The 27,999-nt window shown below is 41.8% G+C and overlaps 1 protein-coding gene across 1 annotated transcript in view; it reads left to right on the top strand.

Moving 5' to 3' along the window:
- Window positions 1-27,999, top strand: part of LOC146772547 (solute carrier family 12 member 2-like) — a 133,840-nt gene that overhangs the window by 93,748 nt on the left and 12,093 nt on the right. The window contains exons 19-26 of the mRNA XM_085636755.1: window positions 2,714-2,793; window positions 4,571-4,690; window positions 7,355-7,414; window positions 12,980-13,108; window positions 15,561-15,672; window positions 16,557-16,643; window positions 19,762-19,897; window positions 22,632-22,699. Of these exons, the coding sequence (XP_085492881.1) occupies window positions 2,714-2,793; window positions 4,571-4,690; window positions 7,355-7,414; window positions 12,980-13,108; window positions 15,561-15,672; window positions 16,557-16,643; window positions 19,762-19,897; window positions 22,632-22,699 (792 nt within the window). The remainder of the gene's footprint in view (window positions 1-2,713; window positions 2,794-4,570; window positions 4,691-7,354; window positions 7,415-12,979; window positions 13,109-15,560; window positions 15,673-16,556; window positions 16,644-19,761; window positions 19,898-22,631; window positions 22,700-27,999) is intronic.

The raw sequence follows: 27,999 nt of genomic DNA, 5'->3' as shown, positions 1-27,999 counted from the left end.
TGGTAAATAGCTTGCACCTTCTGAACAAAAAACATGGCCAAGCGCTCGCAATGGGAGTCTGTGCATATTTCAGCCGCAGGGGTCCTCTTAGTTATGAGGTCCTTTAGGACCTTGAAAATTAATTTGGAGGGGTTCGGGCTGTTCCGAAACTCCTGCGCATAGAAAGCGGCACGTGTACGACACACCGCTCTGTGATATGCCTTGGATATAGTGAGGTAGCAGATCTTAAGCGCGGGATCATAGGCTTTCCTCCATCGCCTTTCTGCTTGCCTACACTCTCTCTTGAGAGACACCAGTGTCTCATCGTACCACGGGCTATGAGCCTTGGTCCGGCACTTGGAACGTACACAGGGAATAAGAGAGTCTAAGGCTGAGCCAATCCAAGTGCAGAATGCATCATACCCACCGTCCACGTCAGAGAGGAGGGGTAGGGGTGATTTACCTAATAAAAGGTAAAAATCATCGAGCTTTAATTTACACCACTGGCGGGACAGAGATGTTTTATTCAGTGCTACGAACAGAGAATCTGCCACGGGGAGAGCAGCTTTCACCAACAAATGATCTGTCCAGGCCAGCTGGACAGGGTGGCATAAAGTAATCTCCTCTAAGGTGGTAAAGAACGGGTCCAGTATGTGACCACCAGAATGGGAAGGAGACATCACTCTCTGTGTAAGCTGCAAAGCTTCCAAATCAGCTAAACAGCTCCTAATGGAAGATTGAGAAGGGCAGTCAAAATGCAAATTAAGATCACCGACCACATTAAAATTAGCACAGCCGAGCGCTTCTATGCAGCAAACATATTAAATTACATTTGACTGGCACATGTCACATGTAGTTCTTCCTGCTTTTACTCATAATCCTTACACTCACTGGCTTCTTGTTCCCAGTTCCATATTTCAATGTATTCAATGTAAAAAAAAAACTAAAATGTAGTTCAGAATTGCGTTAGAGAGACATTATCAAATTTTAGGATGTGTTGCGTGGTGGAGGGAAAAGGCATTCGGAGGTGCAGGAAACGGGGCCCTCAAATAAACATTGGGTCCCTGCACTTACTTTTTTAAACACATTGAGAACTGATTATGGTCCAAGGTTGAACAAGGTTTAACTTTCGGCATTTACAAAGTAGACTTTGGCTTTTAAGGAAGACGCTACATTTAGCGGAGTATCCTTGTCTAGATAAGCCTGGTTTGCAGAATCTACTATTCAATGTTTGCATTCTTTACCTTGTATATTCTCTCACATTGCTACGATCACGAGAATTCTGCATCCTTGGAGCGCAGCCTAATGCTCTCGATATTACTCCATAATTGCAGAAAGCCATCATTTTTTTTTACTCCCAGAGCTTATCAGCTCAAGAGGTGTCCTTGGGGAGGCAAACTGACAGTCAGTTAGTTCATCTGATTCAAGTGCCTCTGAAAAGTGCCTAATATAGCACTATCTCACATGCAAATAATGTTTCTTTGCACAGCTTGGAATCCTCAGATTGTATGCTATCTCAAAAGTCCTCCCCCTGCTATGTCCCTAAATGTATGCATTTAAAATTCCACATAACTTAAACATTTTGATTGTTCCCTCTACTTTCTTTCTTTCGAATGGCCGCCTCCTTAGATTCTCTTCTCTCCTCTGCATGCATCCTGTCTGTACAGCTGAGTCTACGTCACACACCGGTTTTTCCTCAGTCTCTGATTATTATTATTATTATTATTTACTCTGATACTGTATTTCTGCAATACAACATACAACAGAATCCCCTCTTTGAAAATTGTACCCCTGCATTCTAACAATGACTATTCTCCTCTACCCAGTCTATTCATTCAAACAATTACCTACATGAACTCTTCTTCACCTTCCTCCACCAAAAATAACACTTAACTTCTATTAGTTTAATCTACCACAAATAAACTGGTATGAAGGCATGGGGTTTCCTTGAGACCTCAATCAGCAACAGCAGCAACCAATCACCACTGGATTAATCGCAATCCCTAGGTTCTGGATAAGCGTATTTCATCAGTTCAAAGTACTTCAATGCCTTGCAGGGGTTGTAAGGGCTCTATCAATGCAATTACAAGATAATACATACAAACCAGATTGGCCAAAGTCATGCTAAGTTCCCATGCAAGTTCCTTATTGACGCTACTTTTTTAGGCCTGGGTGGTGAACTTCGCTCCGTTCGTGGAGTTTGCAGAGTTTTCTGCACTCCGTACACCGCGGAGCTTGCGGACTGCAGAAAACTCCGATTCGCGATGTTCAGAGGAGTTTTTTCCCCACTCGCGATCTCGAATGGTAAGTTCGCGAGCGCCAGCTACCCGAGCAGCAGGAATACCAGCACAAACTGCAGTTCGCACTGCACTCCGCCACTCTCTGAACTTTTTTTGTAACTTCGCGGAGTTCCGCGTAGCAAAACTCCGCAAACTACGGCCAGCCTGCTTTTCTTTTCTATCTCAGCATATTTCATCGAGATGTATCCATCCATGCATGTTGTTTTTTTATATCTAGTATCTTATGTTTGAACAAAGGTATGTCCAGGTGTCACTAAGGGGAAGTAATTCATAAACCTCAGAGGATTGGTTAGATTGCTACTGGCCGTTTGTCTTTCTTCTTAAAACCGCGATAAGAAGTACAGTTTTATTTTGCCACAGATGTAGTTCATGCATGAGTAGTTACTTTGCAGGCAAAATGCTTTTTTTGCTAACAGACTTTGTTTTGTTTGCAGTGATGCCTTTGATTTTCAGTATGGAATCGTCATTGTAAGACTCCGAGAAGGACTAGACGTGACCCATAATGAAGTGAATGGTACGTGATCTTGGACCACATCTGTTTTACAATAAATATTCCGGCTCAAGATAACCAAATGATGCCATTCCAGTGAACAAATAAATCATTAGAATATGCACCGCTTACCACGACCATGGCGATTAAATCAAAATTAATTCCTGGCCAATATCATAAAATCAGATGTTTGAAATATCAAGTGAGTTTTCGCATAATGGGGTATTTTAGATTACATTTCTATACTATCTCTAAGAGGTTCCCGAAAAAATATGATTTTTAGAAGTTTCCGACAGCCATTTTAATCAACACATGGTATGATGATAATTCAACTATATTGTAGCATTACTATCTCTGACAGAGCAGAGAGAAGCATGATTCAGAAGGACCAGTGAAAAAGAACCATCCATAAGAAGGGTTTGTACCATGATGGCTTGTCCCATGACTGCCACTCTTGAAATTGCAAGGTGATCAAGGGCCTTACTTAGCCTAGGGCAGGGGAACCACCAGCTCGGCAGAGGCCCAGGCCTCCACTTCCATCAGAGGACTGCCTGCCATATTTTGAGATTTCTGCTTACCCACTGGGGATCTCTCTTCTGAAGGAGCCCTTGCCGGTAAGGCAGATGCATTGAAGGTACAGCAGTATGACAAATGGGTGCTATGTTTTTGCCCTACTCGGCATACTTTTTTGGTTTACATGAACAACCCCACCATAGACTGAATTTGCTTCGATAAAAAACAAAAAAACAATGGTGTAGATTCACAGGTAGTTGTTTCCATTTATATCATGACATTGTGTGTTTTCTCTGACTGGAACTGCATGGTAAAGGCTTTTTTAAAGGTGGAAATAGCTGAGTCTCCACTGGGGAAAATCCTACAATTCCCAACCCCTAAACATAATGAGGAAACTGCAGTGCTTGTCAAATGGGGTTGGGTTACTCACATGGATGAGTTCCAATGTTAGTTGCATGCGTCAGACTGAATGCACACATTCAGCACTAGACCATGATCATGTACAGCCATAATGTAGGCACTCCTGTAATATACACCTGCTTTTTTCACTGGTCCCTTGGAGTTAAGCAGAATTGCTGGAGATTAGGAATAATTGAACGTCTACTGGAGCCATTATCTGGGAGCCAGAATACGACCCAGTATTGCTTCCCTGAAATCACTGATACCATAGGATCTCAGGTGGTTCCTGAGGATTGCCGAGGAAATAGGGAAATACCCACCAATTCCGTTTGTTATTCATTATTGTCTCCCGATATTTCACCAACTCCCCAGCTGTGGCGTAACTCAGGGCCCCTCAGCACAGTACTCTGGCCTGAGAGCTCCTGATTAAATCCGGAGTTGGGGCCCCTCCATGTACCTTGCAGGGGGTCCCTCAGCACAGTACTCTGGCCTGAGAGCTCCTGATTAAATCCGGAGTTGGGGCCCCTCCATGTACCTTGCAGGGGGCCCCTCAGCACAGTACTCTGGCCTGAGAGCTCCTGATTAAATCCGGAGTTGGGGCCCCTCCATGTACCTTGCAGGGGGGCCCCCTCAAGTTTCTTTATGTCCATGCTCCCCAGCTATTTCTTCGGTACTTGTATTCCTGATGGGGTTTGTAACCTCTGTATTGGCCCCGGGGAATTTCCAGGCCACTCGTAATGAATACTGATTTATTCTTCTGATGGGTGAGAATGTATTGTGTCGCTGCAGCACTTTAGAAATCTGAACTCAGAGAAAAGATGTTGAGTATAACAAGACCTTATACTTATTTCAATAAAATTGATTTGTCTTTATCATATTCATTTTGCAGAAGAAGCAATGCAACACTCCAGAAGGATAAGCTCAAACGACATCAAAGAAGTTATGACGGAGACACAGACAGTAGACAAAGGGGTTCAGGAGCCTTTACAAGGGTCCCAGAGCCTGAAAGGTATGTTTCCGCTTGGTGCCTGCTTTGGCTATCCTTTCGTATAGGACATACCAGTCCAGGTCTTATTACTTTACCATTTTCCGATTGGCTAAGCTAAGGACCATGCACGGAAACGTGCTCCAGACTCCATGACTATTGTACGTCAGGGAGTAGACACCTGGCTGATGAGAGCAGTGCCCTCCCTTTTTCCTGCAGACATGTGGCTCATGGGAACCAAAGAATGTGAAAGTAGCGGGCACACGCCGTCTGATTTAGTAGACCAGGAACACTTATCACATCCCATTGACTTCTGACCTAGCCCTCTTTCATGCATGCAGTTATGTTTTTGATTGCAGAGCAATATTCTCCTCACAATGTGCAACTCTTTGTTTACAAATGAGATGTAATGTTTTTAAGATGAATGCTTCCAGTGGTATATTTATCACCCAGTGGGTATTTTTATCCATTTAAATGACAGGTAGAAATTTTCTGTAAGATAGCTTGTCGGGTATCTTTTAGTCATCCCACGTGTAGATTTTAGATTTAAACCTAAATTCTAATTATCAGTTTGTTGGAGAAACCACAGAGGCAGATTCTATTTATAGTTATAAAAAGTCAAAGTTTGGAGTAGTTTAAGTTAGCTTTTGCTCAATTTTGTCTCAACTTAATATCCACCTTCTCTTACTGTTAGTGAAAGGGTAAGCAGTGTTTTATAGCTTTTGAAATAAAGATGAGATTAGTATTTTTTTCAAAGTGTGTTTGTCAGTATTTCTGGCATTTCACAAATAGGGTTGTACTACCTGGGGATCCTTCAATTTCAGAGACACAGGTTGTTTTCTTACTATAGCAGTAGTGTTACTTGCTTTGTCTTTAATATGGGCAGAAAATACAGAGCAAACTGCACAAAAAATACCTAAAGTTTTCTCCTTCACAAGGAGCACGGTAAGTGTTGCACCTTTAGACCCCTAACATCTCACAACATTTGGCTGTGTTTTAAGCAAACTACTTACAATTGAGTAATATTCACTCTCAAATAGATTGTGGAACTGTGTGGTGCATAACAAAAATACAATTGAATGCCTTGTAGTATAGTTTTTCAATCAATGGTATGACATATATTTCTGATGTTTTGTATGCACCTACGCCACATTTCTGCGCAGTAGCTGTCAACTGAAAATATTAATATATATAATTAAATATGAATAAAATATAATGTTTGAAATGTACGTTTTCTGTATATAATCACACATATGATATCTTTAGTCAATGCAACTAAAATAAATGTACTAGAATAAGGTGAAAATGATGGCAAAGTATAAACACCTGATTGATATAAAACAAATAATTCACAATACTTGTATTTGAAATTAAACATTAGCAACAAAATAAACTTTTAAGGAAATATGAAATACCTCTTCTGAGATACCAACTACAGAGGCCCTGTTGACTATGTAACAGGACATGCGTTCTTGGGGTCTTGGGACCAAATTAGTTTGGGCGAAATGTTTAATGATTTTTTAATGAAACAATTTTTACTACAAATATGGATAGTGCATGTAAGTGGGGAGCCTTGGAAAGTAAGGGCGGAGTTTGGTTGGTAAAACACAAAGTGCTTGATTATGAGTTGGCCAGGTAATTCCTTACACATGCCTAAAACCCTGTTTACGCACTGGCTGGAATTACAAGCTGAAAGCTATTTAACGTATCTGATAATTATTGTATGTGTTAAATACCTCAGGCTTCATTACATTTCAGCAGGTGAAACCTGGCAAAATGTAACATAGGAAATGTGTATGGTATTTACCGTACCATGTGGATGGTGCGTTAAACACCACAATCCACATGTTATTCCCCACAAACTTGTAATAGGTGCTAGTTATCGCACCTGAAAAATACCGTACCGGTGGTATTGGTATTTATCAGGTGTGCTAAATAGCACCCACACACGTAATTATGGCCATGATGTAGATTTGTAGATACATTGGACTGGGAACTTTGCCCCGCAGTTGAGCAGAGAAAGACTTAAAAGAGGATTGTAAGCTGATTATAATGAAGGATAGCTAAGGTTAAGGAAGTCAGATGTTGACGTATATGTCCAGTGGTAGATGGTTAAACCACTAGATTTATCCTGTTATTTTGTGTAGCTTTAATCACTAACTAGAAGTGCAGTAAATTGTATGTCACACAATTATCAACCTTTTATTTCAAAATATCAAGATTTGAAGTGTAATTACAAAACATTTCCGTCAGTATTTACAATATTGTAAAAGTGAAGATAAGTTGAAAACCTTTATTTTTTTTTAAATGTTAACAATTGCTTTAATGTCCCGCTGGCAATACATTATGTTTAACAACCAATCCCAACACGTTGGAAAACTCTAATAACTAAAAAAAGTTTTTAAAAAACCAATTAATTGTGGAGAAATTATGGATAACTTTTATAGCTGTTTACAAAACCTTGATTTTTTTAAAGGACGCACATTTAAAGCAGTGATTTAAAAAGTTGTAATTAATTAAAACGCTTACCAACAAATGTCAACTTGAAATATAAACTGAATAAATGTTTTTATGTTTTGAACAATTCTCTGAGTCAGAAATTAATCCTTCCCTCTGCAGTTTTTCATCTATTAAAGCATTCCTTACTAGTTATGGTTTTCTGATTTTGTATAGATTTATCTTTCACAGATACTGTTGAAAATGACAATCTGATGAAGAATCGGCTATCTAAACCCCTTCTTTGCAAAGGTAACAAACTTATATGATATGTTTTCCCTCAATTAAAATCAAAGATAGTCGCTATCAGATGATCTGAAGGTCTCTCTAATAGTAATAATAACTTATCTTTCATATTGCTCTGATATATAACACCACACTGTAAGCAATGAGTGTCACTTATAGTCAATTGAACAGCACTCACTTTACTGACTCTGGAAGAAGAGAAGGCTGAGTTAGCCTTGTCTGAAGTCCTACTTGTGCTGTGCAGCTCACACTAAATGTCAATGTTGATAGTTGAAATCATAGAATCATCTGGTACATAGATATTAAAAATATCTATGTATCATGCAATAATCCAGAAGGGCAACATGGCACATATATGCTGGACAAGCGTAGAAAGCAACAGCTTAATGTCTTAACTGGCAAAGAATCACAGAATGTCAAAGAAAATAGCAAAAAAAACATCTTCAAGCTATACTGTTCTCAATTTATGGATTTATAAGTCCCTGATATCGTTTTTGAAGTGAAAAGATCACCTTTTTCTGTAGATGATAATATTTGAGGCCACGGTACTACTGACTGGGAGCAAATTCTTCTGAAGTTAGGCAGACTAAATCTTGATTTAGGGTTTTGGATTTGTCTCAGGATGTTTGGTTGGCAGAGGTCTTTGCCTGTGGTGAGTTTTTCAGGAAGATAATAAAGTTGCTTAAGGTGTTTATCTTTTATTGTACAACAATGGAGTTCTACCTTGATGAAAACGTGAAGAGAATACTAAGAGGGGGTCTACAGTAGATGTGATAAAGACCAGTGCTGTCACTCAAAGGATGAGTTGGCGATGGATTTTAGTTGGGGGAAAGTGGGATTAGATAAGCCACAAATATGTTTTTTTGCTCCTCTATATGAAATCATAGGTACTTGAACTGCTAGATCTAAGTTTAAGGGAGATACTGTAGTTTTGATTTAGCTTGTACAGGAGGAAGAGAAGGACGCAGGATGAAGCTGGAGAGTAAGATCTGCAAAGTTTAAAGGGACAATAAAGGGAAGAACACAATACATGTGGCAGAAAGAATAGTGTCTGCAACACTCTCACAGGTTATTGTGTCTCTTCTCTATAAGAAAAGCAGAAGATTAATGCACCGGATCTAGAGATCTGCTTGTCATATTCAAGACACATGTTTCAGGGATATCTTGTTAGGTTGGGTGTCCATTGCTGAGATGTCTATGTGCCTGTGTATAGGTAACCAGCAGGTTTCAGTTGCAAACCAACTAAGTTGTGAAGGGTAACACCCTGTGGTAACCGTCAGATCACAAGTTCAAATCCAAGGAGACATTACACCCGGCATTATTTACATTTTGGCAGGGGGCCCACTAATGAATCAGATGGCCACTCACATTATTAAGAGATCCTCATTTGCCAGGTAGGAATCGTCATCCCTTTCGTGTATTCAGGAGTCCAGCTGAGCGGGCCCGGCTACAAAAAATGCTCCGAAAACAATTCTCCTTCTCAGCAATATCCTCTGCCTTCAGTGCACCTTCCACACCAGCAAATGTCCTGAAAGCATCAAGGTCCTCTCCAGGCCACCAGAGATCACTACCTATGGTCATAATCCTCTGCTACGGAAGTGTAGTCCAGGGACTCCCCTCACACGGCAGGCTGGCAGGCTGGAAGAATGCCTATCGAACCATAAAATATGCTCTTGAATTTTTGACCTCCTCCTTTCTAAAGCTTGACATGTTCTATCCTCCAGAAACTTTGGACCATGTACTGAACTTTTTGAAAGTTTGTGGATTTTAGAAAACGTTGAACACTGTAAAAAATAAGGTAATTTTGCTTTTGTGCAGCTAGTTTGTTATGGATGGTTTTGATTCACATCCACTCATTGGTACTTCCTGTAATGATACAAATACAAAGAGTCACAGAGAGTCTTAGAGTTGAGTGGTAATGGAAGCGCCACTTTTTTTAGAAGGTTGTCCTAAATCCACAGGAGAAACAATGGTCTCTCCAAAAAAGGGTAGTATTTCTAATTTTACTCAAGATTATATGATTGAGCAGAATCAGCAACTTATCCCTGTGGTGCAACTGTCATTCATTAGTATTCTCAATTACACCTATTAAAAAGTTTTGCTAATTCTTTGTTATATGATTCAGCTGACGCTCCAGATTACATTTTCTGAATGGTAGATCCTCGCACTAAATACTATCCTGATAATGACCTCATCCAATTCCAGACATTTGAAGTCGAAACGTCAACAACCTTATTAACCAGACTGACTCCTCTGATCATACTAAAGAAATATGAATGTTTGTATGCACTAAGGGGAGATGGATCCTTACTTACTACTTATACTTATATACATATTAATTGCACCATTTTGTATTGTATATGTTCTGTTTTCAGCACCTACTGATCTGTCACTTCACCACATGCTCTATGCATTATTTAAGATTAAGCCTGGGCAAAGCACTATGCTACGCTCGCGTAGTTTGTGAAATGTTTTGCTTGCTCGCGATCCTCAACGTCAAGTTGGCGACAATGAGCAAGCAAAATGACATCCCGGCGAGACTTTTTCCTTGTTCGTGATCAGCAACATCAATTTGCCGATCGCTAGCGTGGAAAATAAACTTCCCGGCGAGCTTCTCAACGCGGGGAGGTCACGTTTCTCATTGCGAGTGGTCGCGTATGTTCGCGACCGCCTACGATGAGAAACTACCAGTCCGCGTTGAGAAAGCTGCCGCTCGAGTAGAAATCTACTCGAGCGGCAGAAAACGACCGCTTGCACTGTGCAAGATGCAGTTTGCACTGATTGCACAGTGCGGACAAGCATCCGGCACTGTGCAATCAGTGCGAACAGCATCTTACACAGTGCACTACGCAATTTGCGAAGATACCCGTAGCTCGCATAGTGCAAAGTGCACTTCGTGTAGCTACGCGTAGCGCTACTTCGCAAACTATGCCCAGGGTTATTTAAGATCAGCTGCCATTTCTGTTTAAATTAAAATATACCTTTTGAAACAAACAACTCAATAAATAGCATTAGGAAATAGAAGAAATAGCATTAGGAAATAATACATTTGTCATTTACATTTATTGGTTACTTGTACAGAGGGACATCTGACTGTCAGTACACATAAAAAATCTCCTATGCAGAACATTATTTTTCTAGGCATGTAAACTGGATTACCTACACTGTTTTAGCTTGCCTAGATTTCCTTCACAAACGGACTGATCTTCAATTCCAGCAAACATGAAGACCATGATTCCTAACTAGACACGAAGTCAGTGCTAAATCTATAGCTTGGCACACCCGGGCATTTACATGGCATTTACTTGGCAGGAGATTAAGACAGGCAAAATGCTTTCATCCAATGCAACCATTTCATCACATCTAGAGTGTGGTATTGCCAGAGTAAACTGACAATTTTAGTGTAGACCTTCAGAAAACCATAGCAAAGCACATGACTGAGATCTAGATACGTATTGGCATGCCCGCAATAGTATGGACTCCATAATATGGTTAAAAGTCAGGGAATAGATGCTGTACCCTTCGGTTTTGAGGCGTGGGATCGCAAACCCTCCCATACATAATATTCCTGCTTCATCACCGGGTCTGCTCCTCTTTGAGAGACTCTCTCACCATTGGAATGAATAGAATGCCCTATAGGAGAGATCGCATAAGTAGATGTTCTGAGGGGTCACCTATTCTTCTTCCCCGGGCACCCCACTGATGGTACCACCTATTACAAAAATGATGTTATTCCTATTGCTGACCTTACTAGTATGTCTCTATTTTATTAACTTCCTTGATGAATACAACTAAAATTGTCTTGAAGTGGGAGAATATTTATTGTATCCTCTCTTTGACACCATTGAAAAAGCAACAAGGTGTGTATCATCACTTTACATGTCGCCTCTAAATAGTCAACCTGGTTCTGCGTATAGCGAGCCTAAAATGGTGAGGCACATTCATAAGAACTTTTATCAAGCATCAATTTCTAATGTAAAACTGCTTAAGAAAAATGGAAGTAAAACACCCAGTAAGCTTGAAGTTATTTACATACATTTTGCAAGGCCATCACTCAATTCTAGAATCACTTGACAAGTTATTTGTTTCCAGGGTGAGAAGGAGAAGGAAACACTCAAATGCCACGGGAATAGCAGAAGTGGAATATTCCTGGAAATCTACGACAATTGTAGAATTTCAGGATCAGTCCCTTGGACTCTTGTCAAACGCCTACTCCATACATAGGAAGAAAACTATTGAAGCAGAGTTTGGGTTTTTTCTGCAGGGCTTTGTGAATCAGTCAATATCTCAAAGTACTCCTTGAGAATATATGACGTTACAATGCATGCAATTACAACGCATGCTTTTACAACGCAGTCTTTACATTGCAACTCCCGTTACATCGCATGATTTACAACGCATTGTTTAAAACTACCATTACAATGCATTCCATTACAACACATTCCATTACAACGCACACTACTTTTAGGGCAACAGTGCGGTAAGTGTTGGATAGTGTAGGGGTAACAATTACTATTCCCACTCCAGTGAGTGCAACAGTAGGGAAAGTGTTGGATAGTGTAGGGTGTAAAAATTACTATTTCCAAGTACCCCAAAACCCATACCCACCGTAATACTAAAAAATCTCCATTACTTACCTTATAATGCGTTGTAATGGCATGCGTTGTAATGGCATACGTTGTAGTGACATGCGTTGTAATGGCATGCATTGTAATGGCATGCGATGTAAAGGCAGCTGCGTTGTAACAGCTGTGTTGTAAAGGTAGGTTGTTGTAATGACTGCGTTGTGATGTATATTTCCCACTCCTTGACAAGAAATGGCCATAAATACCTACGTCAATTTAGAAAGTTATCTCTTTGAGTCCGCTAAACATGTGCCCTGGATTATTCACACGATGAGCCCCGTCTCATAATTATTATTACATTCTGTGGAACACGTACTAATTTTATTAGTGAGACAGAACACATGTTTAATATGGGCAAAATATATATTATCTTAAAAATGGTCAGCATCGAAATAGGAGAATTATGGTCATGTGCAAGGTCTCCGTCATCATAGATAAGAAGGGGTTTGCTTGCCTCATCCTTCCCCTAATATCTGAAAACAGGCCTTGTTTATCCTCTAATTTTTAGCACTTTAGACTCTTCCCAACAAAAGCCTACCTACCTAAAAATAGAACTACTAACTGCTTTCTATAAGTCACTGTTGCAGAGGTCCTTCCAGCGTCATCTGTATGCATGTATATATTAAATAGCTCTATAGACCAAACCTAGTCGAAAGACAGTGGAGTACTGTATAGGATGAGAGACAAAGATACAGTCATTGTGTGATTACAGAAGCTACATTTCACTGTTACATAAATGTAGTGTTCTTTAACATGGTGTCTCTCTTCATAATTGCACCTCCACACACTTGCTGCAGAAAAAGTGGATTTTGTCACCTGCATGCTTTATTGTTAAGAATACCTAGTCTAGAAACTAGTGGCCATTTTGGCTTATTCATCATTGCTTAGGTGTTGGTAGACACAACTTTGAACCACTCTAGTTGACCATTGTTGTTTTTATTTGCAGCAAAGTCCTCCAGTCCTGGCGAGTCTGTTACTTCCGCTGGCCATAAAATCATGCTGGAAGTCACCTCTCAATTTCAGAAGAAGCAGGGGAAAGGCACCATTGATGTCTGGTGGCTCTTTGATGATGGAGGTGAGACATTTGTTGACAACTTCATAGCAAATTTTGGATGGATGGGGTCTGATTTTGTTTGCAGGATAAGGCTGTGCTCGCGCACACCAGTAGAGGGCTCTCAAGGGCAGACGAATGAATGTAGACTAAAGAGGCAGCACAGACCCTGTTTTCTTAACTCAGTGTGTTCACATTTTGCTCCAACGGGAAAGGAATTACCATTGGATACAGATGCCTTCAACCACATCTTTAAAATATTTATCCCTTGAGGGCCTTATTCACAAAGATTTTCTCTGGCGTGAGAGCCATTTGCACAAAGATTCCATTCACAAAAGTAGTCGCAAATTACATGCCCACTTTTTGCAAATCTAGTTGGATTTTGTGAAACAGCATTTGTACTTTTAGGTCAGTTCGGAAAATCCACAGTCACAAAGAGTCGCAGAATGACCTGCCTAATTAATTTATAAAAATGCATAAATAAATAAATAAACACAGGTAGGGACTGTGAGGGACAGCAAACCCCAATCCCTATGAGTGCATTCCCAATTTTTTTTTTAAAGCAGCCCGTGTTCCTTGCCTGTGGTGCTTTATAAAAAATGTTTTCTGTTTTGTAATATTTCTGTGGGAGCACTCTGAGATTCCCTGCACCCCTGCCTACTCCGCCTGAGACTGCCGCACAGATTCCCACAGGCAAGGGGTCCAATGCTAAGCGTCTCCTTTACGAATCCGTTATCAGCCCCTTTTTCGTGGTTCAGTTAACTAGTCAATGGTTGCCAACTCAATTCGCGGTCACAAACCATAGAATCACACCATACCAAATCACAGTCTGAAAGGAACCCCTCTTTCACATCCCTTCCAAATTAGTATGGGTGGCAAGACCGATTTTATGAGTTTGAAAAACATTTTCTGACTCTTAAAATGGGTTCTGTACAGTACAAGAAAAGGGATGTTGCCATTGCAAACCCATTGGTTTTGTTAATCGCTGGGTTTGCAACCACATGATCCTTTTGTACATCTAGCCCATAAGTCAAGAGATGTCAATAAACCTCTGAGATTTTTCTTACAGCCATGACTGGCTGAAGATAAACGGGACCCACTTCAAATACCAGTCAAAGCATGACACAACATCAAAAGAAGAAAATAAAGCAGTATGCATAATTAACCCTTATTTACAAGAACATTTTGAACACTTCAATTGGGGTGAGGGGACACAGCATAATACATCTGGATAATGCCGGAAAAAACTTGAGATACAACATATTGGTCTAGGTATAGAAATGATATTGATTAACATGGCAGTACCCACAGATATTAAATTGCAAAAAACAAAACTAATATAGACTTGCTACCACATTTGAAAGATGCTTGTAGAAATACAATAGCGTGAGATCACACCTAAGAGAATATGTTCATAAAATGTATGTGCTCCTGGGTAGATATTGATGAATCTGACTTCCACCTCACCTCACCTCACTTCATCTCTTAATCTCTCTTGCTGTCTCTCACTGTTGCTCTGCCCACTCTCTCCATCTCAGTGTTCCTTTCTCTTACATGCATACTCAAACACACACACTCTGAGTATCTTTTTGTCACTTTCTCTGCCTCTTGTTTTCTTTCTTTCTAAAACAATCTTTCCCAATATCTCTATCTTTCTACTTCTCACTATATTTTGTCTTTTACAGATACACTCTTTCTCTCTCTCTCTCTCTTGCACTCCTAGACACATACTCTTTCTTTCACATGTTCTCACTCTCTTAATTTCTCTGTTTGTCTCATGTTCTCATTTTTGTTGTCTCTCTCTTCCCACTTTCTATTTTTCTCTCTTTCACTCAGGCAGTCTTTGTCCCTTTCACTTTCTTAAGTACACATATATCTCTTTCTTATTCTGTGTATATCAGTATGTCTTTCTCATAAATACATACACATACACGTTCTTTCTCTTTCAATTTTTCTTTATGTTCTGTGTGTCTCTCTCTCTCTTTCTTGCTCTACATCTCTTCATGCTATCCTTCTACCAGTCTTCGGCAAGTTAGAATGAAAGGCTGTAAAGAAAGAAATCTGAATCTTCAAAGACATTCCTTAGGTGTGATCTGTGGTGATGAGCGTAATCTGCACAATTAATAAATTGTGAAGGTATAAAGTTAATATCTACCAGATGACATTTTTTGTAGAAGAGGCACTGGTGCTTCTGTGGTATTCATTATTTGTATTTTGTAAGACTGGAACAAGAGAACAATGTGTGTGAGATGGCTATTCCCCCAAAGTAAGCTTTTCCCTTTACCCTTTTCCTCCCCTGAAAAGTTCAATAGTTATGCAGATGGGGTGAACTAGAAAGTAGTTTCTAAGTTCAGTCTTTGAGGAAGGGGTACCAGAGCTGCAAGTTATTTTTTGCCAGAATGTAATTTTAATTTGAGTTCTCCCAGATTCCCAACTACATTTTCTTGATGAAACTCTTTCCCCTTTCTCTCTGAAGGATTAACCCTTCTAATTCCCTACTTGCTCACTACCAAGAAACAGTGGAAGGACTGCAAAATTCGGGTGTTTACAGGTGGCAAACTCAACTCCATGGATGATGGCAAACGCACGTAAGTTTCTCCGGAGAATGAAATTGAAGTGAGGTTGGTGCTTTCAGTCCCGTAAGAGGTTTATGCCCTGTTCATACTACATGGTTGCAGTCATGCCAGGGTTTTAGGACAGCCACATGAGTTAAATTTACACACAGTGAACCTGAATGAGATTAATTTACATAAGGATTATGCTGAAAATGTGCCATTCCTCTGGCTAATGTGGATTAGTGTTGGATGTGCCAGGATCCTGAGCGAAGGATGCTTATTGAAGAGGCGTGAACCTCTTACTCGAGAAAAATCAAAAATACTAGAATTAGTAATTTGGCTGTTATAGGTGCTGGGATACCAGGTTGTTTCCCCATATCTAAATATGACATGTATGAGTTTTTGTTAATGGAATGAGAAATAACCACATGGACCTGAATTACCTTTTTCTGCTGGTTTCCCTGATTCATGGATGAACCTGTTGGTATTCTCTAAGCAGGTAGTAAATAATTGTTGTGGGTGCTGTGTGGTCAGGGGTTATAGACTAGGTGCATGAGGGGCATCCTGGATGAGGGGAGTGAGCCGATGGTGCTGGAGGAGCATGCAGTTGTCTGACCATCCTCAAAAGTCACTCTTGGTTATTCATTACATAGCTAATTCCTTTCCCTATCAGAAATGTTAAATTATGAGACACATTTGAGAGCTCAGCCACTGCTGACACACACACATACTGTAATGATTGGGGTTGACTGTTCTTGCCAGAGCTCCAGGGTTGAGTCTCCAAGACTATGCCACATCCCTATCTGTGAAAGTTGCTGTTACTGTTAACAACCCGATTGGACTTTTGGGTGTTCACTGATGTTTAGAAAGTAGCTTGTATTTACCATATGGCACTAAACTAGTTTCAAAATCCACAGGATGGCGACTCTGCTGAGCAAGTTTCGCATTGATTTTTCTGACATTGTGATACTTGGTGACATCAACAAGAAGCCCAGTCAACAGAGGTACGTCCACCAATCAGCAAAGCTCCCAAGTTAGCGGAATGGTGTGTAAAAACTCTACCAGTTCAGGTTTTCTCTTTGTATTACTGCACCTAGAGTGCTGTGTATCCCTTTCAGCACTGCACATTCTGGAAATCAAAGAGATGATCTACTTAAAAAGTTCTCTCGCATCCTATTTGAACATGTGACCCTGGCATAGATTACCCAAAATGACTTATGTTTGCATTCCTTTTTTGATGTTGAACACATAACTCTCTTAATTTCTAACCCAAATATGCAGAATAAGATTGTATATTTTTATGACATATAAATATGGAGACAATTTAGGAGACTGTCTATTATATCTGGAGACCTGCCCACCCTAGGAGAGTCCTCAAGTTGCTCACAGCTTAAACAAAAGAGGAAACTGTGAAAATGTGCACTAGAAGTAAGATTAAACAAACATTCTTGCCTGACCTTTGATTGTTGCCTCAGGCATTGATTGCAAAAGAGGTTGTAACTTTCATTTCCCCAATATCTTTACCTGTGGTCCATACTCTGAACTAATCCCAGCATTCAGCCTGTTTAATATACGTAGAGTTAGATTTCTCCCACTTGCTTGTATTTCTACTCCTCCAACTTTCATAAAACACTCACAATCAAGAAATCAGAGTGAGCTTGTATAATATTAGTTAAGCAATTACTTAAACATATTGTAGACATTTCTTCAACTCAATGGAGGCCCAGTACTAGTTAAAGACTTTCTATGTTGGTTACCTAGCTAATATAGGGCCTGATTTCTATATTGGCAGAGAGGGCACTCCATCGCAATGGAGTTCCCGCCCCTTCAATATAGTGGTCCGCCCACCACATTTACATGTGGTTGGACTTTAACATTAATCACAGCAGGGACTGCTCTGTCTCAGCTGTGATTAATCCCTTCCGACAGCCCTGGGGAGCAAGTGCCGTCGGAGACATGGCTATATGTCCTCCCACCCAATTTGGATAAGCGGACATTCATTCATTTTTTACAGTTTCTTAATGCGGGTAAAACCTGGCGATGGGGAACAGTAAAATTATTATAATGTTCCCCCCACCATGGGTGAAGGCTCCCATGGCAAGAGGAGCAGTATATATTTTCTTTTCAAAAAGAAAATCCAGCTTCGGTATTTTCTTTTTGGAAAGCAAAAGGAAATACTCTGTGCCACAGGGCTGCATCCAGCTGTTTCTTTCTCGTAGTCGAGAGTAAAATGCAATGACAGGAACTGCTGTCACAGCAATTCATGGCGATGCTTTTATAAATGACTGCCTGTCCGGCGGTAATGTACAAATCTGGCGGGTGGACCGACGGGCCGTCCCCATGAATTTAAATTACTCCCTTAGTTTTTCTCACTCCTCTGGAGGGTAATTGACAGAATCCAGGTCTAAATTGTTAGCTAAATCCCATACCTGAGGACAACCGGTGAGTTGAGGAACCACTTTTGTTATATATTCTTTATTAAGAGAGCAATGTTTAGTACTCCACATCTAGCATTAAATTGAGGCAATCTAATACTTGGGGCACATGTAGCAGCTTTTACTCCTATAAAAGTCCTCATAGTCCATATTGATTGACAGTTTAGATGTATGCCATTGTAGCAGTATTCTCTGGCTACCTCCAAAACTACCACCTTCTACGGGTCATTCATTTAAACGTCCTCTATATATTTTTGCAACAACACCACTTTAATTTTTTCTGATTAATTAGAAATATGTTTGGCAATAAGAATGAAGGGTGTTGTCATTGCGTGAGAGTATCATAGCATAGTATGATATGGTGTTATTTACTTAAAATATCACAGGGATTTTTTTAAACAATTTTACTTTATTTGCATCAAGAGCCATGATCACATGCACGCTATGAATCGTGCTGACAGCAAAAGAGTTACATGTCCCTGGCTTCTTGGGCAATGATTTATTTTTATTTATTTATTTAAGTATTTATATAGCGCACTACTACCCGAGGGCGTCTAGGCGCTTGCAGAATCGGCAACAATGTACACTAAGTGTCATATTCCAGTCCTTACGCAGTTACAGAGTAAAAAGCCATGTCTTCAGACCTTTCTTGAAGGATAGCAAATCAGAGGCATTCCTCAAGTAAAATGGTAGCTTATTCCACCATCTTCTAGTATTGCTGAAAAAACTTTTACCACCCCATCTCTGAAGACGGAACGTGGGGTCAGCAATTAACTTCAGTGAAGACGACCGAAGTGTTCGTCCAGGAATATGCCATTTAAAGCGCTTTATCAGGTAGCTGGGACCTGAATTTTGTAAAGCTTTAAAGGCAATGCATAAGGCTTTAAACCTTATGCGCGCTTCTCCATAGGTAGCCAATGCAGAGTTTTGAGAGCATGTTTAGCTGATGTATATTTGGGTAATCCAAAGAGCAATCTTGCAGCGGAGTTCTGAAGTACCTGTAGCTTATCTACAGTCGATTTGTTTACTCCGATTAGAAGGCCATTGCAATAATCGAGTTTTGATAACACCAAGGCTGACACCACAGTTTTCTGTAGGCTTGTAGGAATAAAAGGAAGCACTTTCCTTAAGATTTAACTAAATAGTTTACAACTACTCCAGTATACCTGTCAGACACTCACAGCCCCACCCATTATTGCAACCACCTTTAGTACTCTTCCAGTACCATTAACTGTATATTAGAAAACGTAGAACTTTAACATCAACTAACCCGCCCACCACGTTTCCAAGTGGAGCGTAGCCCAGAACCATTCAGTACTAGATGCATCCGAGTCATAATGGAGTTTTCATGTGTGTTCCCTACAAGGATGTCAAGAGTCAATGGACAAACACTATTGCATCAGCCTATCTCAGGGGGTGGTGTCATCCTGTTCCCCGATGTCCCCATATTATGGACCACCGATTAGCCACCTAACTACGAGGTGAGCTATTCTTCGATACATCGTCTTCTACCCTCATTGCTTCCAGCAAAGCATCACAGGGATTCACTTGCTGCCAAACGTCGGAATGAATAAATGTGTATTTGTGTACGGCATATGTAATATGCTTTTATTTTAGCAGCTGACTCCAGGCTTTACCATTTCGCCAAATAATGATCATATTTGTTTTAATGAATTAATACTTCCAGCATGAAAGCCTTCGAAGACCTGATCGAGCCGTCTAGACTTCATGAGGAAGAGTTTGATGAAGAGACTGTTGAAAAGATGAGAGCAGCTGAGCCCTGGAAGATCACCGACGATGAACTGGAAATGTTCAAGGAAAAGGTACGTTGTTTCTACTTCCTTGTTCTTGTTTACAACTTTACCCCTCTTCCACATCATGAAGTCAAGCAAGACACTAAATTAATACTATATCAAGCTGGCAATAAAAAATTCCTGTGCATCCTAAATATATATATATATATGATGACTGACCATAAAGGCGCATCGAAACATGGTGTGTTTGCCACAGACGGATAGGCAGAGATGGCTCCCATCTTGCTCTGGTGTTCAATGTGTGATTCCCGGACAAAAACCATTCCTGACCTTCCGTAGCGCATCCATCACCTCAGACGGGTACAGAAAACCTTCCACGTGGGACTCACTTTGGCAGAATGACAGTTTGTACTCTGTCTGAAGGGTGAATAGTACGGAGGTTTCACTACATGAAGCAAGGCATAAGCATGACTATTCACAAGCCACGTCTCTCTAAATGACTTGAAAGCTAGAATCACATAGGCACTACTTCTGGGAACATTTAAGTGGCGTGTACCTTGCAGTTTATCTCCGAGGCTCATATTCATACACATGAGGTACATTACTGAGGCTCCTTAAGGAACAGAGGTGACCAATATCCAAGTGCAGAATGCACAACTTGGGAACTTTCTCTTTTTTTCTCATCAGCGGAGTGGAATTGGCCCTGATTGGCTACTCTGCGTGAGAAAAAAGAAACTAAAAGCGCTATTGCTGTTTGAGGCACTGTGAGGCGCAGGGCAAGGTTTTTACTTTCATGCTACCTACTAGAAGGTAAATGGATTGCCCAGCCCTTTACAATGCACATCAAAGCAACTGCTCCACCAGGGAAGTCTGGTTGTAGCACTTGCCTGCAGGGTCCCTCTGGTGGGCAGGTGCCACACTGAATCTACCCTGCTGGGAAAGATTATTTTAAGAGCCCTGTCACAGACTGGGCATAACTTAAATGAACTTACCATTAAGATAGTTACATTTTCTGGCTCCTCCTCTGGCTCAGGTTGCACAAGTATTCTTTGTTCCTTGCATTGCTCAATCCTCAGAACAAGGAATTCTTGTTTTACAAGGCATCTCTCTTGCATTTCTCTTGTTTTCCAACCTGCGGCAGACAAATGTGGAAATGGTAAAATGGCCCGCAGTTTTGCATCCACTTACCATAGATGGAAAACAATAAATCTTGCCGAGGTCCATTAATGATGCGCAACCGTACCACCTCCCTTCTTGCTGTTATATACCTAGAAGTGTGAATGGCAGGACACACTGATCATCAACACTTAAAATTCACCTCCTCCGAGGAGTTAGATCAATAAATGGAAAGAGGCAATAAGTACTTGTCTTGAATTCTGTTCCACAAAGAATACGTCTAGTAGCTAATGGCTGTTTACCAAAGTCATGAGCAGGTGGTACTATTTTGGCAGTGAACAGGATGCCATCAAGAGCCATGAACTCACCCAACCGGCAGCCCCATTAGTCTATTCATGCAGTCATTATGGAGGGCAGGAAGCAATCGTGTATTTGGCTGCCCCAGAATAGCCATCACCAGGGGAATCAGTAAATCGTGAGTGTGAGGGATTACATACTTTACATTCTTTTACCAACTGAAATCTCCAGATAAGACACCACAATTAATAATTCCTATGGGCCCTTTAAATAGAGGGCCCATCAGATGCATCATGCCACTGCCATTGGAATTATCGGGCCTCCCTTTATGAGGGCCATTATGCAAAGGAATCTGCAGATTCCACTCAATCCTCTGAACCTCAGGCCATTGAGGATGCTCCAAAATGAATATCTATTGGGAATCCGACGGCTCGAGGCTTGACCTCGCTTAGTTGCTTACTACAAAATCTTTGGATCCCAGAGAGTTTGGTAAATCCTCCAGGAGTGGTCCCTCCTTCCGGAAGGGAGACTTTTTTTGCTTCCTGTACTGATTCATTGATTAGAATTGCTAGGGTCCAAGAGGTTGGTCCAATGGACAGCATCCCAAGAACATTACACTTGTCCATACTCAGAACGTCCAGTGTCAGCATATGCTCTGGAAACTTTCAGACTTTACGTTCATCCTCATGCCTTCATCTCTCACCAATCCGATCAAAGAAGTCCCTGTCAATCATCCTGAAATTCTCTTCTTCAATTATCACAGACATCACTCTTCCTTCCTAAGTAGCAGTGCATTGAAAGAAGCAAACTTCTCTTCTGTATAGATTATGTCAATGTTCTTTAGGTCAATTATGTTAATGTACTCTAGATTGTTATTATTGCCTTTATATAGACTATGGACATTACATTCTTCTTTCTATCTCTAATTGAGATTCCTGAAGCTCAGGGGGTTGTGTAAACTAATTTAATCACATTTGTCTCTCATGTTTACTATGCTTGTGGCTTGCAGTACAGAACTTAAAATAATAATAATTGATAAATAAAGTTGATTTCAGCTATCCCCAGCACGCTGTGTGTCTTGCAGTATAGAGAGAACCAAAGATGGTCCATTTCTATAGATGAATGGTTTTTTTTGTTTTGTTTTTTTGTTGCATATTTATATAGCGCGAACTCGACCCGAAGGTATTGGAGCGCTTTACATAGCACCGTATTTACATTACACATTCAGGCACGGGGAGATTAAGTGATTGCCCAGAATCTCAGGATGTGGACGCGACCTCGAGGCTCGAACCCTGGTTTCCTTCTCCAGAGGCGACAGCGTAGCCGACGGACCACATCCTCTCCCATTGTTGTGTCTCTGTTTTAAACTTTGCTGTCTCTTGACTTTCAGACTCACCGTCAGGTCCGCTTGAATGAGCTGCTGCAGGAACATTCCTCTTCTGCCACCCTCATTGTCATGTGAGTAGTAGTTTTCCTAAACAATTAGCTTTTTCTGACCCATCACAAAGTATTGTAAAAGCAACCCTGAAAATTAAATATTTGAGCATATACAATGTATTCAGATTAATTTTCCAAACAACAGTATTATCATGGTATGAAGCCAATTTCCATATAAATGTAAATTTTTATAAATAATAGTGACTAGGCCATATGTTTGCGCAAACATGTGTGTTCCTTATTTTGTAGGTTCTTGTGTACGGTGCTCCAAGGAGATGAAATGGCCACCACACTCCAACACAAGGAAGCAATGCTCCCAACAGTAATAGGTCATTCTCCTGAGTGCCGAGATATAAAATGGCCAAGTCCCAATTGTTCCAAATATTTTATTTAATTTCCTTATTCTGGTCTTCTCATACGTCCAGAAATTAGTACAATAGTACAATATATATGCAGAGTAAAATATTGGAACAATTGGGCCTTTACCATATAAATGTAGCTCAACCTTAGGAAGTACCTTGAAGACAACTCCAGTGCTCTTAAGTTCCACATACTAGCCCCGTTCAATCACCACCTAGCATGGACAAGTGTGGGCAATTAAGGTCTAAATCAGTAATTTCGAAGGATAACCACTTTCTTCTAGGAATGCCAAAATTATGACTGTGTGCAATTCTAATTGGTGCACATTTTCCTTGACAGTTTTCACCTCTAGTTGTCTTTCACTATTCAAGATAGGTAACAAATTCTGCTGGAGAGTTGCTTAGTAATTGGATCCTGTAGGAGTGGCTGGCCCTACCAGCCATGCAATGGTATCTTCAATGAGGGTGTTGGTCAGAGTAGAATGTAATGTCAGGATTCTAAGGCAAGCTGTGGGAGAGAGTGGTTGAGTCCTGGTAGTCGTAGTGTTTTTTCAAGAATAAACCTTACAATCTATACAAATCCCTTATGATTTTATTCTACTTCATTACTCTGACAACGAGGTTGGGATTCTTCTCTGTCTCTGCTATTACCTCATCCTCCTTCACAAGTTCACATTCAAGTGAACAAACTTTCATGTCCTCTTATGAGTCAAGAGATAGTAGTCTCATTGAAGATGGATCATTTTGTATACTTCTATTGCACATTGTTCCTTAACCTTGGATCCTACAGATATTCATTGGTACAAGTAAGAGTATATGTTCCTGTAGGAAGCTGGGTTTCTGTTTCATTAACCCCCCACCCCCACTGTTTGCCAGACTACTGATGCACTTTGACTTGATGTGCCCTGGGTTCCTGCTAATCAGGTTCCCAAGGCCTGTGTTCTTCCCAGAAACTGTACCTTGTACCCGCAATCAGCACCTTTCTGGTCACATATAAGTCCCTTGTAAAAGGTATCATGGACACCAATGGCACTGTGACCAAGGAAGAGTTCTAAGGGCTGCAGCACGTACTGCGCCACTGTTAGAGGTTCTGTACCTTAACACACACACACTGCCATTGCAGGCTGCGTGTTTTGGTGCAGAGAAAAGTGAAGAGGCAACATGACACCCATACCTGTGTGCCATGCCTGCAACCCACTGCCTATGGTATAAGTAAGACACCCCTTTAGCCGGGTGCACTATACCACTGGTGAGGGTACAGTTGAATGATCACTGCACCGCTACAGTGTCTAAGTCAATTCTTAGACATTGTAAGTGCAGTAGAGCAATAAAAGAGTATATGATCTGGGAGTTTGTCAATATGAACTCCACAGCACCATAAGGGCTTTACTGAATCCTGGGAAGTTTGGTATCAAACTTCTCAGCACATTAAACCCACACTGATGCCAGTGTGGGATTCATTATACAATGAACTCAGAGGGCACCTTAGAGATGCCCCCTGAAAAACGACCAGCCTCTGGTAGGTTCCCTGACTGGTAAACATCAGCCAGCCACCACGCGACATGTTTCCGGACCCCTGGGGTGGGAGCCTTCGCTCCTTGGGCCCAGAAATAAAGCCTTTCCTGGGCGGAGGTGGTCACACCTCCGCCAGGTCAGGAAGAGCCATCTGTGGCAGGTGAGTTTCAAAGGCCTTGCTGCCTTCTTAACGCGACCCCCAGCCTCATCTGCTAACAGGAGCAGACCCCCATCCTGTCTCACCCTCTTTTCGGCGGGAAGACAGGCAGGAAAAATTAGAGCAGCCCAGAAGGTGTGCAAACCTCTGCCAACCCCACCCCTCAGGTGTGGGAGGCGAGGTTGAGCCCTCTCTTCAGTGCCCGCCATCTAGCAGATGACAGGCACTCTCCAGTTCGGGTTAGGTATTGTTCCCACTCCCCCACGTGGGGTGAGCACAGGTGTAGTCACCCTAAGGTCAGTATCCCATTGGCGGATCTCGAGACCCCTGAAACGCACCCTAAATACAGTATTTACGGGGCAGCTGTGAACCCAGAAGGGAGATTCCCACAACCTACAAAGAAGAAGGATGAAAGAAGACGCCCAGTGGAGGAGACTGCAGAGAAAAACTGACTTGGTCCCAGCCCCACCGGCCCGTCTGCAGTTTCCAGAGATCCTGTGCCAAAAGTCACCTTGTCCTGCAGCCAGTGACCTCCAGAACCGCTGGGAGGACTGCTGCCTTAAAAAAAGACCTGATCTCCTGTGAACAGCAGCTCTGTTCAAAAGAATCTCCAAAGAAAGACTCTGAGCCTGCTGAAGACAAAAAACCTTACGCCTGGAACCACCACTGCACCCGACGCCTAGAGCCCGAGTTGAGTGGCACAAAGGTTCCAGAGTCTGAGTCCCCCATGGATTGACCCCTCAAGGACAGCCCAACGTCGCCTGCAGCCTCTGCACGGAGACCCCCCCACCCCACTGCAACTGGCCCAGTAAGGTGAAATCTGACCTCAAAAGGCACCCCTGCATCCGGCCGCCCTGAGCCCTGGAGAAGAGGACCTGAGGTGCACCCACATCCCCGAACACTCCAACTTACCTGCCCAACTGGTGGTTCCCTCCCTCCTGGTAGAATTCCTGGACCAAGCCTGCAGCCAAAATCCCAAACTGGCAACTCCCTTTGAAAACAACAGGGCACCCAACGTCAAACCAGAACTCTGCACCCAGCCACCCCTGTGCCACTTGTCTGCTAACTCGGATCCCTTTTGCCCTGAGCTTAACCCTAGGAGCTTTGCTCCCTCATCCAAGTGGCGTACCTGTGAGCAGCCAGCAACTGGAGGCCCCCTATCCCCCATTGGATAACATTGGGCCTCAGCCCTCTGCACCCGGCTACCCTAGTGCCACTGAGGGTGCTTTTTGAGTGCATCTTTGATCCTGGGGGAACCCTTTTTCTAACCTGGGAAACTCAACTCCAAAGACTGTTTACTTACCTACAAACTGGTAACCTAATTTTTTCCCAATAGGATTGCATTGACTGTTTTCCTCTGAAAAACTTCTAAGTGTTGAGAGTGTTTGTATGGAAACATAAGATACACCGTTGCCAACCTGTCTAATGCTCCATCTTGCGATAGATACTCATTGGTCAGGCCTTTACCTTCCTCCATCATGAACGACACCTCCCGCCCTAGAAGATATGTAACCTACCTTGCGCCTTCAGAACTACAGGACTTGCTCGACTCTTACCCTACTTGGTCCAACCCCAACAGGAGCCCGCCGAGACAAATACAGTCCATCTTTTCTAACCCAAATAGAGGACCGCCTATCAATCCCAGATGCAGCAATTTGAGCAACCTCACTCACGTAAATATCTCCCAGACTCCTCCCTCCTCAAACCCACTACGAATTAAATGTGTACTTCTAAATTGCAGATCAGCCAGTAAACACGCCACTGATATCTTCGATCTCATACAACACTTGGACTTAGACATTATCATCCTCACTGAAACTTGGTTAAATCCCGCTTCCACTTCGATTCTTGACATCCTAGTACCTCCCACTCATGATATTATTAGGTTAGACAGAGCTGGGAAATTGGGCGGGGGCTTAGCTTGTATTCATAGAAACACACTTTCGATCTCTCCCGTTGAGTCCTCTGCGCCCTCCTCCTGTGAATATCTCTGTCTCAACATCTCAAGTAAGAACCTACCGGTTTGCAAACTTCACACCTTCTACCACCCCCAAGGAGACAATCTCCCCTTTATTGAGGATTTATTTGAGATCATTTCTAGCAATGTTGACTCACCCTTGTCCCAAATCTTCCTTGGTGACATTAATCTGCACTGGGCTAACTCCATAGACCCTGCGGTTTCAAGCCTTAAAGCCTTTCTAATTGATCAGGACCTGACCCAGCATTGTGACCAACCAACCCATAATAAAGGAAAAATTCTTGACCTCATTATCTCTAACGGGCAGAGCGTCTCCTTGGATTCTATTACTCCATGTGACTGGTCAGACCATCACTGCATCCTTTTTTTACATCAACAAAGAGGTACAGTTGTGGAAGGCCCAACCAACGAAATCGAAGATATGGAAAAGGGACCTTAGACTAGTAAACCCTGTTGATCTAGCCGCCCTCTGTACATCGACCCTCTCCTCTCAAGCGGACCTGACGGAGGTGCAGCTACTCACTGACTCCTACAACGCGACCATCTTCAACATCATGACTGACATTGCTCCACTCAAACATAAAAATGCCTCAACTAAAATTTCTAAACCGTGATACAATGAAAACCTAAACACGGAACGTCGCAAACCTTAGAGCAATTGAACGCTCCTGGAGATCGAATCCCTCCTCGCACCAACTCAAACTCCTAAGAGACGCCAGGAGCCTTTACTACAAACAAATCAGGAATGCTAAGTCTAACTATTTCAGACTCCAATTAGATCAAGCGGCAAACCGCCCCAAGAAACTGTTCGATTTGGTCACACAGCAATCAATTGTAGGCCCAAACCTATCTGAACCTGGACGCAATCAACCCTCATGTGACGATCTTGCTTCTTTCTTCATTGAGAAATCTAAACTCATATCATCTGAGCTCGCTGCTAAGAATGCCGGACTCCTCTCCTCCAGGGCAGCCTCTCCACCTGTCCTCTTTGAAAAGCTCAACTCTACCCCCCTGATACCAAAGAACAATGCGGCCTGGGACACCTTTTCCCCGCTCAGTGAACAAGATATCAAAAGGATCCTCCGGAATATCAATCCCTCTAACCACTTCAGTGACCCGTTACCCCCATCCATTTTCAAGGAAATCATGAATGCACTCATCCCTACCTGGACAAGGATTGTAAATGCTTCTCTGTCACAAGGCACAATCCCTGATTGCTTAAAAGCAGCCCAAGTATCCCCCATACTAAAAAAACCTAACGCTGATAGGTCAGACCTCAATAATTTCCAACCTATCTCCAACATACCCACCC

Source organism: Triturus cristatus, chromosome 12, assembly GCF_964204655.1.
Source record: "Triturus cristatus chromosome 12, aTriCri1.1, whole genome shotgun sequence".
Taxonomy (NCBI): domain Eukaryota; kingdom Metazoa; phylum Chordata; class Amphibia; order Caudata; family Salamandridae; genus Triturus; species Triturus cristatus.
This window is presented reverse-complemented; position numbering and strand designations above follow the sequence as displayed.